The following is a 14,803-nucleotide window of genomic DNA, read 5'->3' on the forward strand; positions in this document are numbered from 1 at the left end:
CTATCACTGTTAAATTCAAAATGTTTCAATAGGCTACCTCAGCCACAGGTTAATGCTTCATCTAACTACAAAGCCTATCAATATGAACAATAAGAATTAAACATCACTCTTAAAAGGTAAACAGGCAATTCAATAATTCACCAAAAGGAAAACAAAGAAAACTAGCAGAATATCATGATAGAGAACAAACAGTTTAAGAAAATAGAACCACACAATAGTTATGCTGTTACAAGAACTTACAATTGAAAAATGCATTAAAATCTTCATCATTGTCAAAATCCACACGGGAATATTCACAGCTTGGGCTGTCACTCTTGGAAGGAAATCCAACCTGATTAAGAAAAAGGGAATGTTTAAAGAAAAAAGTTCTCCATACAATTTCTTCCTGCAAATTCAAACACAATAAAAGTTGACAGAACTTAAGAAAATTAAGCTAAGCCCTTAAATGGCAATTATTTGCTTAGCTATAATCAGAAACGTTCATGTCAGAATGATATTAATCCATTCAATCATCAAGACCCTTTATAATCCCTATCAATACTCGGATCAGTAATATTATTCTGCTTCCTGTTCAATTTTTTTTTTTCAGTTTAATGTGGGATTCCATGCTTCTAGTAGGAAGTAAAAGCCTGAGCTTGCAATATTCCAAAGTATGAAAAAAGTCGCAAAAATAATCCATTAGCCGAATGGCTTCCATACCCTACATAACAAGAAAAAGGCAAGTGAAAATTTATTTTGTATTCTTTGGCAAGGTTTGCTCTCAGTAGCAGTAAATTTAGATTTAGTTTTAAATTTTTAAACTTTTAACTTTAGCTGGCTCTCAGACAACAGAAGCACCTTGTTATCTTTTAAGACAATTCACAAATCAAGTACAAAAATTTAAGTCACAAACCTACAATGTTTGTCCATATCTGGGAAAAGGAGAGTATATAGCAAAGGGTGTCATAATAGTTTTTGAGAAAGACAACAAATTCAGCTGCAGCAAGTACAGAGAATTCAATGCTGGAAAAGTCAGTTATTGTTAAGGTCCACCTCAACTACATTCTCCCCGAAGCTAGAGTTGCTAACTGTGCAGGTGATGCCTCCCTCCCAGATGCGCTGAACAACTTCTATACTCGTTTGGAGGTGGAAAATGACATGGTGGCAAGGAAGTCCACACCCCTCCCCTCCAAATGACCAGGTGCTGTGTCTCACTTTATCCGATGTGAGGAGAACCCAGTACAGGGTCAACCCACAGAAGGCTGCAGGACCAGACAATATTTCTGGCAGAGTGCTTAAAGGATGTGCAGACCAACTGGCAGATGTTCTCACTGACATCCCTGAGCAGCACCATCGTTCCAACGTGCTTCATGCCGCCACCATCGTCCCCGTGCCAAAGAAGTCTACAGTGTCCTGCCTCAATGACTACCATCCCGTTGCAATCACATCCATGATGAAGTGCTTCGAGAGGCTCATCATGAGGCATATGAAGACCCTGCTGCCCCCCTCACTGGACCCCTGCAATTCGCATACCGTCCCAACCGTTCAACAGACTCCATTGCCATCATCCTCCACCTGGCCCTAACCCACCTGGACAAAAAAGACAAGTACGCTCGAATGCTGTTCATAAGTTTCAGTTCAGCATTCAACACAATCATTCCTCAGAAGCTGATTGGAAAGCTGAGCCTACTGGGCCTGGACACCTCCCTCTGCAACTGGATCCGAGACTTCCTGACTGGGAGACCTCAAGTCAGTCCGGATCGAAAGCAGCATCTCCAATGCCATCACACTGAGCAGGCCCCCCCCCCCCCCCCACCCTCAGGGCTGTGTGCTCAGTCCACTGCTGTTCACTTTGCTGACTCAAGACTGTGCTGCAACACACAACTCGAACCACATCATCAAGTTCGCCGATGACACGACCGTGGCGGGTCTCATCAACAAGAACGACGAGTCAGCTTACAGAGAGGAGGTGCAGCGGCCAACAGACTGGTGCAGAGCCAACAACCTGTCTCTGAATGTGAGCAAAACAAAAGAGATGGTTGTGGACTCAAGGAGGGCACGGAGCAATCACTCTCCACTGAACATCGACAGCTCCTCGGCAGAGGTCGTTAAGAGAACCGAATTTCTTGGTGTTCACCTGGAAGAGAATCTCACCTGATCCCTCAACACCAGCTCCATAGCAAAGAAAGCCCAGCAGCCTCTACTTTCTGCGAAGGCTGAGGAAAGTTCATCTCCCACCCCCCCATCCTCATCACATTCTACAGAGGTTGTATTGAGAGCATCCTGAGCAGCTGCATCACTGCTCGGTTCGGAAATTGTACCACCTCCGATCGCAAGACCCTGCAGAGGATAGTGAGGTCAGCTGAAATGATCATCGGGGTCTCTTTTCCCACCATTACATTTACACTACACACTGCATCCGCAAAGCAAACAGCATTATGAAGGACCTCATGCACCCCTCATACAAACTCTTCTCCCTCCTGCCATCTGGGAAAAGGCACCAAAGCATTCAGGTTCTCACGACCAGACTACGTAACAGTTTCTTCCCCCAAGCCATCAGACTCCTCAATACCCAGAGCCTGGACTGACCCCAACTTACTGCCCTCTATAGTGCCTATTCTCTTGTTCATTATTTATTGTAATGCCTGCACTGTTTTGTGCACTTTATGCAGTTCTAGGCAGGTCTGTCATCATGTAGTTTTTTCTGAGTTGTTTTTATGTAGTTCAGTGTAGTTTTTGTACGGTTTCATCTAGCACCATGGTCCTGAAAAATGTTGTCTCGTTTTTACTGTGTACTGTACCAGCAGTTATGGTCGAAATGATAATAAAAAGTGACCTGACTTGACTTGAAAAGGTAGCATGCATTCCATCTGTTTCAAAACAATGGGCCTGACCTTCACAATGCAACAGCCTTATAAATACCTACTGAGTTTTTCAATTTACCAATACAGCATCCCCAATACTGAAGCCCTACTACACTTCATCAGCTTCTGGCCACTGATCTTTGTCTATTCACTTGATAATTTCTTACCATGACAAAGTTCTCAGTCTCCTTGAAAGTAAAGTAATGCACAAATCTCTGGGAGTAGCACAGCTAGACAGAGGAACCCTTAAAATGCCACTTGGAACTTCTAATCCACACAACATAAGGATGTGGGAATCCAGACGAAATGGCAGGAGTGTGCCACTTCAAACTACGCAACTGCAAGTCTGGTACAATGTAGAAGCTGTTGCTCCCACAGTGGCCTCACTGGTTCTATATATTTTAAGGTCATCAAGAGTGGAAGTAAGCTAACTCCGTCTCAAAGGACTGGCACAAATTATGACAAAAGTTTCTTTTAAAAAAAGCACAAGCTGAACAAAATTGGGAAACTAATAAAACGCCAATAAACAAGCCTGCATACCTTCAGAAGGTTCGCCATTGTTGCATGTAACAATTGTGGAATGACCTCCAGCAAAACAGGATCCTTTGAGACATGTTCATGTCTTAAAAATGAGCACCAAGCTATCTGTGTTGAAGACCTTAAGTACTGAACAAAAAAATTTGAAATATATGATTAGTCTGTATATTTTTTCTCACTTTGGACTGAATTATCAAATTGGAGCATTTAAGCAAATAACTTATTCCTATTATACATTAAGCTACGTTGCAAATGAATTTTGCATTTTAGAGAACATACATAGGGCAGATATTAAAACTGAAGCTATTTAAAAATAAAACTATTACACACAAAAGATCAAAAACACTAGTTTACAATACTTATACAATGATCATTAGTCACTATGCAAATTTAAGTTATATTATCACTAGATATCTACACCATACTTAAGAGAATTACAATTACCTGACTGGGGTGATTAGTAAAAGCCAAGAATGCTTGTAAATATTTGTTAAAATTGGGAGGTTGGCCAACATCTTTATCAGTACCCTAAATAAAATAAAGGTCAATTAATACAATATTGGCAGGCATGCATTTGTTTAAAAAAATAATTTCCCTTAAGTAATAAAATTAACCTGCAAATAGTTGAGGCCCCAGTACCAACAATGAGGATTCTTGTGTGACACTTCTCCGTTCAATAGCTTAATCTCAAATCTCCGCTTGCATCTTTCCTTGGATGGCATGAACCCTTACATTTCTCATACGAACTAAGAGCTCCCTTTATCCACTTACTGCTTACTGAGAGAACTAACATTTTCAATAATGATTTCACTCAAAATAAATGCCAATTTTGCTCAGTTGGAATACGATTCTCTCAATCTCCTATATTAATACTGTAGCTTAGTATTTTGTTATGCCCGCTATTCCTCCACACAGAAGCATGGGAATCCAAAGCACCAATTCTATTCAATCATTTATTTTAATGCTGTAGCATGCACATCCTCAAGTACAAGGGACCTAATAGCTTTTAGTCCCACTAACTAAAGCTCATTACTCTAATGATACCTACAACTTTAGATAGACAGTTAACAACAATTCTGGTCCCTGCTTGATTCAAGGGAAGCCCACCCAGTAAGATTGTTCCCGCTTTCTCCATGAAGAGAAACCCACTCCCCAAAATTTTGAACAACTGATGTTACCAATCCTATGTAAATTTATATTTGGCAAATGCATTGATCTCAAGTTTCCAGAAAATAATTCTTTACGAAGGTAAGATGACTTCCATCTCTCATCCCAATTGGCTGTAGCACTTGGCTACAATTTACACAATGTGGAGCTAGATACATTCTTCATTGTACTTATATGCATAAGATTAAAAGGCCAGTAACTATATACTATAGTACCTACAGCAACGAGCTCAGTGTGATTAATTGAAATACATATTCCCCATCACTTCCACCATACCTGGTGCTTTCATCAAGAACAAGCAATTTATGAAGATTTGAGTTACAGCAACCCACAACTTCAATAATCCTAGCTAATGAACAGTCCAGCCCTTTGAATCCCGTACAATGCTGATCTCACTAGCGTGCATGGGAAGCAACTTCATCATCCCTCATGCACACCAACAATGACATCACTCAAAACCATCCCACCCACATGCACCTCACAGCAATTCTATAACCCACAGCAACGGATCATTGTTCCTAGGTCTACATCAAATGAAATACATGTGGAGTGAATTTGAGGCTCATGTCAGTATCCAACCTCAAAGTCATTTACAGCAAAGATAAGAATCTAATTATCCTTTTTTTCTGAAAAGAAAAGAGAGTAAAGTCAGTTTGGATACAGTGTTGTGAAAACCAGAGTGCAAGTCAAAGCAATACACTTTTCCGTATGAGGTTTCTAATCATCATTCTTCTTGGCCACAAGAACTCACATAAATGATCACATGTATGCTGTACATGCAAAAAGCAGCTCCACAACCAGAGTACCAAACATTGTATTGTAGGAAAGGCAGATGAGCTTAGGGCAAGGATCAACAACTCTTCTAATTATGATATTGTAACCATTAGTGAGACCTGATTGTTGGGCATTCAGGGTTCCACTGTTATAGATGTGGCAGAGTGAAAGGATAAAGGGGAAGGGGTAGCATTACCAGTTAGGGAGAAGGTCACAGCAGTACTCAGTCAAGACAGACTGGAGGACTCATCCACAGAAGCTTTACATATGGAACTGAGGAATAAGAAAGGTAAGACCACCTTAATGGGGCTACATACTAGACCATCTAACAGTTCGCAGGATTGTAGAGAGATTGCAGACTTACAAGAAACACAACGTTGTGACAAGTGACTTTAACTTTCCCCATATTGTCTGAGACTTCCTTACTGTAAAAGGACTAGATGAGATACAGCCTGTTGAACGCATTCAGAAAAGTTTTCTTAATCATTACAGAAAATTTCTAATAAGGAATTGCATTAATACTAGACAATAAAGGTTTTACTTCCAGATTGCTTATGGATTTTGGGCTGTTGATCATGAAAAACACCATGAAATTTCTCTATCACGCACCAACTTAAATGGCCTAATTTGTTATTTCAAGTCATAATTCAAGTCAATTAAAAAGTTGCCAACAATGCAAGCTGAAATTGTCTCTTGTCCAGGCATGCTGAAGCAGGGCAGATCCCGCATGGTTTTAGAAAGGTTATAAATTTTCATGAAGGATTTCGAGTTTTGACAGATGTTTCCCGGAATAACTGATGCTAAGAAGGCATTTTTGTTGGTCAGCAAATCAGACAGGTCAATCACAAGTAATACGAAGAACTTCCAGCTAAAATGGAGAAAATCACATGGAAGGCATTCAAGGGTGCAGTTGAAAATTTTAGTGGCAACTACAGATCACCAAACTATGTGCAGCTGGTTAACGATATACTTCAAGCATACAAGATCATTAAGTGCAACATAGCACTACGGCATTGCAGTCATGGAGGAATGATAATCTGGGCAACTGGAATCAATCAATGCTGGCTGATAAATCGACATTTAAGCGAGAACCCTCAGACACCAAGTACAAAGGAAAATCATCAACAGAACATTTTTAACTTAGTTGAACTATTGCAAAGCCTCAGCACTGTAATTAAATGCATTATATTTAATGAAAGTTAATTTCTTGTTTCTCCAAATTTCTATGTTACAAGTAGTCTGGAAAAATATTCTGAGGACGCTACACTTTGAAAAAAATTTGTTGTCCAATGAGCTCCTGTTAGGAAATGAGACAAGACAGGCTTCAGAAGCTTGTGTACGGGAACAGTCTGCATCTCATGATCATCTTAGTTTCAAAGTATATACAAGTGTCCCCCGCTTTACGAATGTTCACTTTCCGTTTCGCTTTTACAATAGACCTACATTAGTAACCTGCTTTCGCATTACAAAGAGGATTTTTGCTTTTACAAAATTTTTTTTCCATATAAATTAATGGTTCTTCGTTTTATGCCATTTCAGCTTAAGAAAGGTTTCATAGGAACACTCTACCATTGTAAGGAGGGGGCACCTGTATGGAAAAAGTAGGTCTGGCCTGCAATTTGAGATTCTAAACTAGAGAAAGGCCAATTTTGATGGTATCAGAAAGGATCTGGCAAGCATGGATTGGGACAGGCTGTTTTCTGACAGAGGTGCACTTAGCAAGTGAGAAGCCTTACAGTGAAATTTTGAGAGTACAGAGCTTGTATGTCCCTGTCAGAATAAAAGGTAAAGATAACAGATTTAGGAACCTTGGTATTCAAGATATATTCAGACCCTAGATAAGAAAAAAAGTGTATAGCTGGTATAGACAAATAAGAACAAATGCAGTATAGGAAATGCCAGAGAACACTAAAGAAATCAGGGGGACTAAAAGGCGCAAGGTGAGGTGAAGGAGAACGTCAAGGGATTCTACAAAGATGTTAAGTGCAAAAGGATTGCAAGGGACAAAAATCGATCCTCTGGAAGATCATCAAGGTAACGTGTGTGGAGCAAAGAGAGATGGGGGAAAGATCTTAAATGGATTTTTAGCATCTATAGTTAGGAGAGGGGAAAAGAGTCTATAGAAGTGATGCAAAGCAGCAGTAAACACCTATACAGATTACAGAGGAGGAATGTTTGCTGTCTTAAGCCAATTAGGGTGGATAAACCCCCAGGTCTTGTCAAGATGTTCCTTCAGACCTGTGGGAAACAAGTGCAGAAATTACAGAGGCTCCAGCAAAGATATTTAAATAATCCTTAGTGACATGCGAGGTACCGGGGGATTGAAGGATAGCTAATGTTGTTTCACTGTTAAAAAAAGGCTCTAAAAACAAACCTGGAAATTATAGGCCAGTGAGACTGACATTGGTGGTGGAAAAGTTGTTGGAAGGTATTCCAAGGATATACCAGTATTTATATACGTAGACTGATTAGGGATAGTCAATAAGACTTTGTGCATGGTAAGTCATATCTAACTAGCCTTATGGGAGTTTTTCAAGGAAATTACCAGGAGAATTGATGAAGGCAAGGCATTAGATGTTGTCTACATGGACATTAGGTGAGATATTTGACAAAGTTTCCATGGGTAGTTGGTCAAGAAGGTTCAGTGGCTCAGCATTCAGGATGAGGTAGTAAACTGAATTTGACATTGGCATTGTGGGGGAAGCCAGACAGTGGTACTGGATTGTTGCCTCTCTGACTGGAGGCCTGTGATTAGTGGAGTACCATAGGGATCAGTGCTGGGTTATCAGTTGTGTCATCTATATCAATGAGCTGGATGATAATGTGGTTAACTAGACCAACATTTTTGCAGATAACACCAAGATGAGGGGTGTAGTGAACAGTGAGGAAGGCTATCATGGCTACAGTGGGATCTGTACCATTTAGTAAAATTGACTTAAAAGATGGGAGATGCTATTTAATGCAGTCAAGTATGAGGTGTTGCACTTTGGTTGGAACAACCAGAGCAGGCCTTACAGAGTGAACGGAACAGCACAGAGGAATGCGCAAGAAAGGGATCTTGGAATACAGGTCCATAATTCATTGGAAGTAGCAGCACAGGTACATAGGATGGTAAACAACACTTTGCCCTTCACATATCAAAGTTTTGATAACAGGAGTTGGGATGTTACGTAGAAGTTGTATGAGACATTGGTGATGCCAAACTTGGAGTATTGTGTGCAGTTTTGATCACCTACCTACAGGAAAAATGTAAATACGTTTGAAAGTGCACAGAGAAAATTTACCAGGACAGGAAGACCTGATTTACAAGGAGAAATTAAATAGATTAGGACTTTATTCTTTGAAATGTAGAAGATTGAGGGGAAGATTTGATAGGAGTATAGATTGGGTAAATGCAAACAAGCATTTTCCCACAAAGATTGGGTGGGACTACACCCAGAGGACATGTACTTAAGAGTGTAAGGTGCAAAGTTTAAAGGTATCATGAGGGGAAAATTCTTCACTCAGAGGATTGTGAAATTATTTAATGAGCTCCCAACATAAGTTCAGTAAATGGATGTAAGTTCAATATCAACGTTTAAGAGAAGCATGGTAGAGGATATGAATGGCAATGGTCCTGGTGCAGATCACTGGGAGTAGGCAATTTATGCAAACCAGTGTAGACCAGAGGGCCCAAATGGCCGAGTTCTGATGCTGTATTTTTCTGTGACTATGATCTAAAACAAAATGGACAGCTCACCATTTAGTTTATTAGACATTATCCAATTGGAATATAATTGTCTTCTTGAGAGCTTGAATGTAATGAAGTCAGGTGTCAGGTCTCTCAGTGGGAGAGCATTTTGGTTATATTGATCACAATTCTTATCTCCTTTACCATAGCATTCAAGAGGGATAAGTTTTGAGAGGGGTTACTTGAACAGCTTAGATGAGTAAGTGCAATGTATTTGGTAGATGGCACACAATGAGCCACTGTGCAGTTGATAGCAGATGCGGTATCAGTTACATGGGTTAGAGTGTTCACACTTAAGTAAATAAGCCTACAAGAGAAGAGGCTGCACTTGATCTGGTATTGGGAAATGAACTTGGTTAGGTGTCAGATCTCTCAGTGGGGAGAGCAGTCTGGAGATAGTGATCATAATTCTATCTCCTTTGCCATAGCTTTGGAGAGGGATAGGAACAGACAAGTTAGGGAAACACTTAATTGGAGTAAGGGGAAATATGAAGCTATCAGGCAGGAACCTGGAAGCATAAATTGGAAACAGATGTTCTCAGGGAAACGTACAGAAATGTGTTAAACGTTCAGGGGATATTTGTGTGGGTTCCTGCGTAGATACGTTCAAATGAGACAGAGAAAGGATGGTAGGGTACAGGAACTGTGGTGTACAAAGGCTGGTGAAGAAGGAGCTTTAGAATGAAATTAGGAGAGCCAGGAAGGGCCATGAGAAGGTTTTGGCAGACAAGATTAAGGAAAACCCCAAGGCATTCTACAAGCATGTGAAGAGCATCAGAATAAGACGTGAGAGAATAGGACCTATCAAGTGTGACAGAGGAAAAGTGTGTATGGAACCAGAGGAGATGGCAGAGATACTTAATCAATACTTTGCTTCAGTATTCACTACGGAAAAGGATCTAGGTGATTATAGGGATGACTTACAGAAGACTGAAAAGCTTGAGCATGTAGATATTAAGGAAGAGGATGAGCAGGAGCTTTTGGAAAGCATCAAGTTGGATGTCACCGGGACCAAATGGGATGCACCCCAGGCTACTGTGAGAAGTGAGGGAGGAAATTGCTGACCCTTTGGCGATGATCTTCGCATCGTCAATGAGGACAGGAGAGGTTCCACAGGATTAAAGGGTTGCAGATGTTGTTCCCTTATTCAAGAAAAGGAATAGGGATAGCCCAGGAAATTATAGGCCCATGAGCCTTATTTCAGTGGTTCATAAATTGATGGAAAAGATCCTGAGAGGCATAATATGATTAGGAATAGCCAGCGTGGCTTTGTCAAAGGCAGGTTGTGCCTTACGAGCCTGACTGAATTTTTTGAGGATGTGACTAAACACATTAATGAAGGAAGAGCAGTAGATGTAGTGTGTATGGATTTCAGCAAGGCATTTGATAAGGTACCCGATCGAAGGCTTATTGAGAAAGAAAGGAGGCATGGGATCCAAGGGGGACATTGCTTTGTGGATCCAGAACTAGCTTGCGCACAGAAGGCAAAGAGTGGATGGGTCATATTCTGCATGGAGGTCGGTCACCAGTGGAGTGCCTCAGGAATCTGTTCTGGGACCCCCTTCTCTTCATGATTTTTATAAATGACCTGGATGAGGAAGTGGAGGGATGGGTTGGTAAGTTTGCTGATGACACAAAGGTTGGGGGTGTTGTGGATAGTGTGGAGGGCTGTCAGAGGTAAAGTGGGACATTGATAGGATGCAAAACTGGGCTGAGAAGTGGCAGATGGAGTTCAACCCAGATAAGTGTGAGGTGGTTCATTCTGGTAGGTCAAATATGATGGCAGGATATTGTATTAATGTTAAGACTCTTGGCAGTGTGGAGGATCAAAGGGATCTTGGGGTCCAAGTCCGTAGGACACTCAAAGCTGCTACGCAGGTTGACTCTATGGTTAAGAAAGCATACAGTGAATTGGTCTTCATCAACCGTGGGACTGAGTTTAAGAGTCAAGAGTTAATATTGCATCTATATAGGACCCTGGTCAGACCCCACTTGGAGTACTGTGCTCAGTTCTGGCCACCTCACTACAAAAAAGATGTGGAAACTATAGAAAGGGTGCAGAGATTTACAAGGATGTTCCCTGGATTGGGGAGTATGCCCTCTGAGAATAGGTTGAATAAACTCTGCCTTTTCTCCTTGGAGAGGAGGAGAGGTGTGCAAGATGAGAGGCATTGACCATGTGAATAGTCAGAGGCTTTTTCCCAGGGCTGAAACGGCTATCACGAGAGGGCGCAGTTTTAATTTGCTTGGAAGTAGGTATAGAGGAGATGTCAGGGTAAGTTGTTTTCTTTTTTTGCAGAGAGTAGTGAGTGTGTGGAATGGGCTGCCAGCAATCGTGGTATAGGCAGATACGATAGCTTCTTTTAAGAGACTTCTGGATAGGTACGTGGAGCTAAGAAAACTAGAGGGCTATGTGTAAACCTAGGAAATTGCTAAAGTATGTACATGCTCGGCACAGCATTGTGGGCTGAAGGGCCTCTCGTACTGCAGGTTTTCTATGTTTCTATGTAATCTGTAGCCATAAGTGAACAAATAATGCAAAGTTCTCAATAAACAGAGAACTATCAAATTACACTCAATCTGCCTCACATACAAAAGATAATATTCCTAACTCAGTACCATCTACTTCTGGGGATAAATTAGGTCTAGGCAGTTCAGCACTTTGAAACAATTATGTAACAGACATCTCATTTCAACAACATGTGGCAGTCAATTCCCACACAGAGGTTTCATGGTTGTTGCTAAAGCCTTGGGGCAAAACGTTTTACTCTTCTGATGAACATGCAAGATTGTATTGCGCACTTGAACAATCTGGGTTAATATCTCAAAGGCAAGTCTGTAGCCCCTCCAAACTAAAGTAAAAAAACACTAGTTGCTGTAATTCAAATCAGTCAGAAAAACAGCTGGAATAACTTTAGGTTCACAGCATCTGAAGATAAGCAGTCACCTTTCATGTCAATGTCCCTTACTGGAAAAGTTGAAACAAACAAAAATGCTTTAGTGCAGCAGAGGGGTTGGTTGGAAGGTGGGGGATGCTTAGTGGAAAGAGGTGGAGGAGAGAATAGAGACAGTGCTTATTTGTGATAAGGTGCAAATCAATGTAAAATTACTTTTAATTCTGGCTGTCAGAGAAAAAAACTTAAAGATTAGGTTCAAATATCTATCCCTCAACATCTTTAGAAGGGAAACAAACATATTAGTTATCAAACTTAATTCACTATCAAGCCCCAAAAGCTGTAACTTGCCCAGATTGAAGATGCGCAGGGGGTAAGGGGTGTGTTGGTAGACAGAAATGGAAGACAAGATGCTTTTAGTAATGGAATCACTGAGAAATTAGAAAAGAGTGACTACTGAATCTGAAGAATCGTAAGGTAACCAAGTCCTCTCCTCCTTTTTAAGCTAGTAGTATTCATCAAAAATTCATTCATCAGGAATGCTAGAAGGAAACACTATGAGAGCTTGGTTAATTATGACAATACTTCTTAAGTGTATGGAGATTGTGTGAAATATTACACATCAAATTCTGTTTGAAGTACTGGGTGCCTCTTGGTCACTTCCACATATAGTACTGTGCAAAAGTCTTAGGCGCACTATGTTTTTCTGTACGATTTTTATTTAAGATGCTCATTTTTTGTCTTCTGCATTAATGTGCCAGTAGAAAAGAACAAATTTTAGATTTTCCAAAAAATTAATGTTAATTTAAGAATTTCATTAAAAGCAACATATTAAGTAATAGACTACATTTCAAACAAAAACTTGATTACTTTGTAGATATATAGCATGATGAAACATAAGATAACAAATGCTGGTAATGATCAATGACAAAATGAATTGAATGAACTAAACTGATTAACTGAAATAAAATGGGTGTAGAAGGAATCAAACTGGGTGAAGGACAATCAAACTAAAAGGTGAGGGTGTGGCAGATGTGACAGTTTAATCTTCAAATCACCAGTTCTTACACAATGGCAAGAGTGAGCATAGCAACATAGTTCATTAGCCTGTCTCCAGAGTTTCGGGATTTCCTGGTTCTGGAGGCCAGCGGACTCATGGTCGGTGCCTTTGCAGGAAATCGGTGTGTCATGGGAGACACAAGATCTCTGGCTATGTGCCCACAGAGCTCGGAAAAAGCAACGCAACTGACTTTTAACATCATATATCGGCCAGTTGCATGCTATATCTCTCCTCTTGCTGTGAAACGGAGACACATCTTTTTCCCGTATTAGGGAGAGCGAGCTTGTGGTACATTGAATACCGGGTGAATGCATAGTCTTTGGGGTACTGCAAGTCATTGAGTGCTCGGCGGGGGGGGGGTGGCAATGCTTTTTGCAAAGAAAATGTATTTATGTATTTCAGGATATATATTGTATACATTTCTCTGACATTAAATGCATTAAATGTACCTTTGAAACCTGAAAAGCTGGACTTGCAGGGTAGTAACTTCTGGATTGCTACTTGTGCCACGCACCAGTGAGGGTAGAAAAAGGATGATTTGGCAGATAAATGTGTGGCTGAGAAGCTGGAGCAGGGGGCAAGGCTTCATGTTCTTGGGTCATTGGGATATCTTCTGGGTGAGATACCACATGTACGAAAGGGACAGGTTGCCCCTGAACCCAAGGGGGACCAATAGTCTCACGGGCGGGTTTGTTAGAACTGTTGGGGAGGGTTTAAACTAACTTGGCGAGGGGGTGGGAACCAGAGTGAAGGGACTGTGGACAGGACAGATGATTGAACAAAAAGCAAACATGGTGTGCAGTCAGAAGAGCAGGTAGCAATAGGGAAAAAAAAAATTGCACCTGACAGGGCAAGTATCAGTACATCAGGGATGCATAATCAAAAACGGTCAAGAACCTGCATGGGTGAAAGGACTCTGATGGCAATTATATAACAGGCCTCCAAACACCAGCTAGGACTTGGACCATGGATTACAATGGGAAATTGAAGAGGTATGTCAAAAGGCCAATTTTATGATCATCATGGGAGATTTCAACATGCAGATTTAGAAAATCAGGTTGGTAATGGATCAAGAGAGTGAATTTGTTGAATGCCTATCAGATGGCTTTTTAGAGTAATTTGTCATTGAACCTACTAAAGGATGTTATGTAATGAGCCGGAGGTGATTAGGGAGCTTAAATTAAAAGAACCCTTAGTAGGCAGTAATCACAACATGGCTGAGTTCAAATCGAACCTTCATGGGGTGAAAGTAATGTCTTACGTAGCAGTATGTCAGTGGAATAAAGGAAATTACAGTGGTTTGAGAGGAGTTGGCTTAAGTAAATTGGAAGGAGATACTGGCAGGAATGACAAAATGGCAGGGAGATCCAAAAATTAAGAAATACTCAAATGGCAAAATAGTACAACCATGGCTGACAAGGGAGGTCAAAGCTAATGTAAAAGCAGAAGGCATACAATAAAACAAATATTAGCAAGAAAACAGAGGATTCGGAAGCATCTGAAAACCTACAGAAAGCAACTAAAAGAATCATTAGGATGGAAAAAATGAAATATAAAAGCAAGCTAGCAAACAATAACAAGGTGGATAGAAAAAGCTTTTACAAGCATATAAAAAATTAAAAAGTGATGGGAGTGGATATAGGAAAATTATACTGAGAAATAACAATGCTGGACAACGAGATGGCAGATGAACTAAGTATTTTGCATCAGTCTTCACCGAAGACACAAGCAAGGGGGTGTGAGGGAAAAGAAGTCAGCACAGTTACTATTACTATTACAAGGGAGAAGATGCTCAAAA

At 40.6% G+C, this 14,803-nt stretch overlaps 1 protein-coding gene across 1 annotated transcript in view; it reads right to left on the reverse strand.

The window, feature by feature from the left end:
• LOC132402722 (exportin-5) overlaps positions 1-14,803 on the reverse strand; it is a 114,568-nt gene that overhangs the window by 57,412 nt on the left and 42,353 nt on the right. Inside the window, exons 10-12 of the mRNA XM_059985688.1 lie at positions 3,825-3,908; positions 3,384-3,509; positions 241-331 (exon numbers count right to left, since the gene is read on the reverse strand). Coding sequence (XP_059841671.1) covers positions 241-331; positions 3,384-3,509; positions 3,825-3,908 — 301 coding nt within the window. The remainder of the gene's footprint in view (positions 1-240; positions 332-3,383; positions 3,510-3,824; positions 3,909-14,803) is intronic.

This window comes from Hypanus sabinus, chromosome 12, assembly GCF_030144855.1.
Source record: "Hypanus sabinus isolate sHypSab1 chromosome 12, sHypSab1.hap1, whole genome shotgun sequence".
Classification (NCBI taxonomy): Eukaryota; Metazoa; Chordata; class Chondrichthyes; order Myliobatiformes; family Dasyatidae; genus Hypanus; species Hypanus sabinus.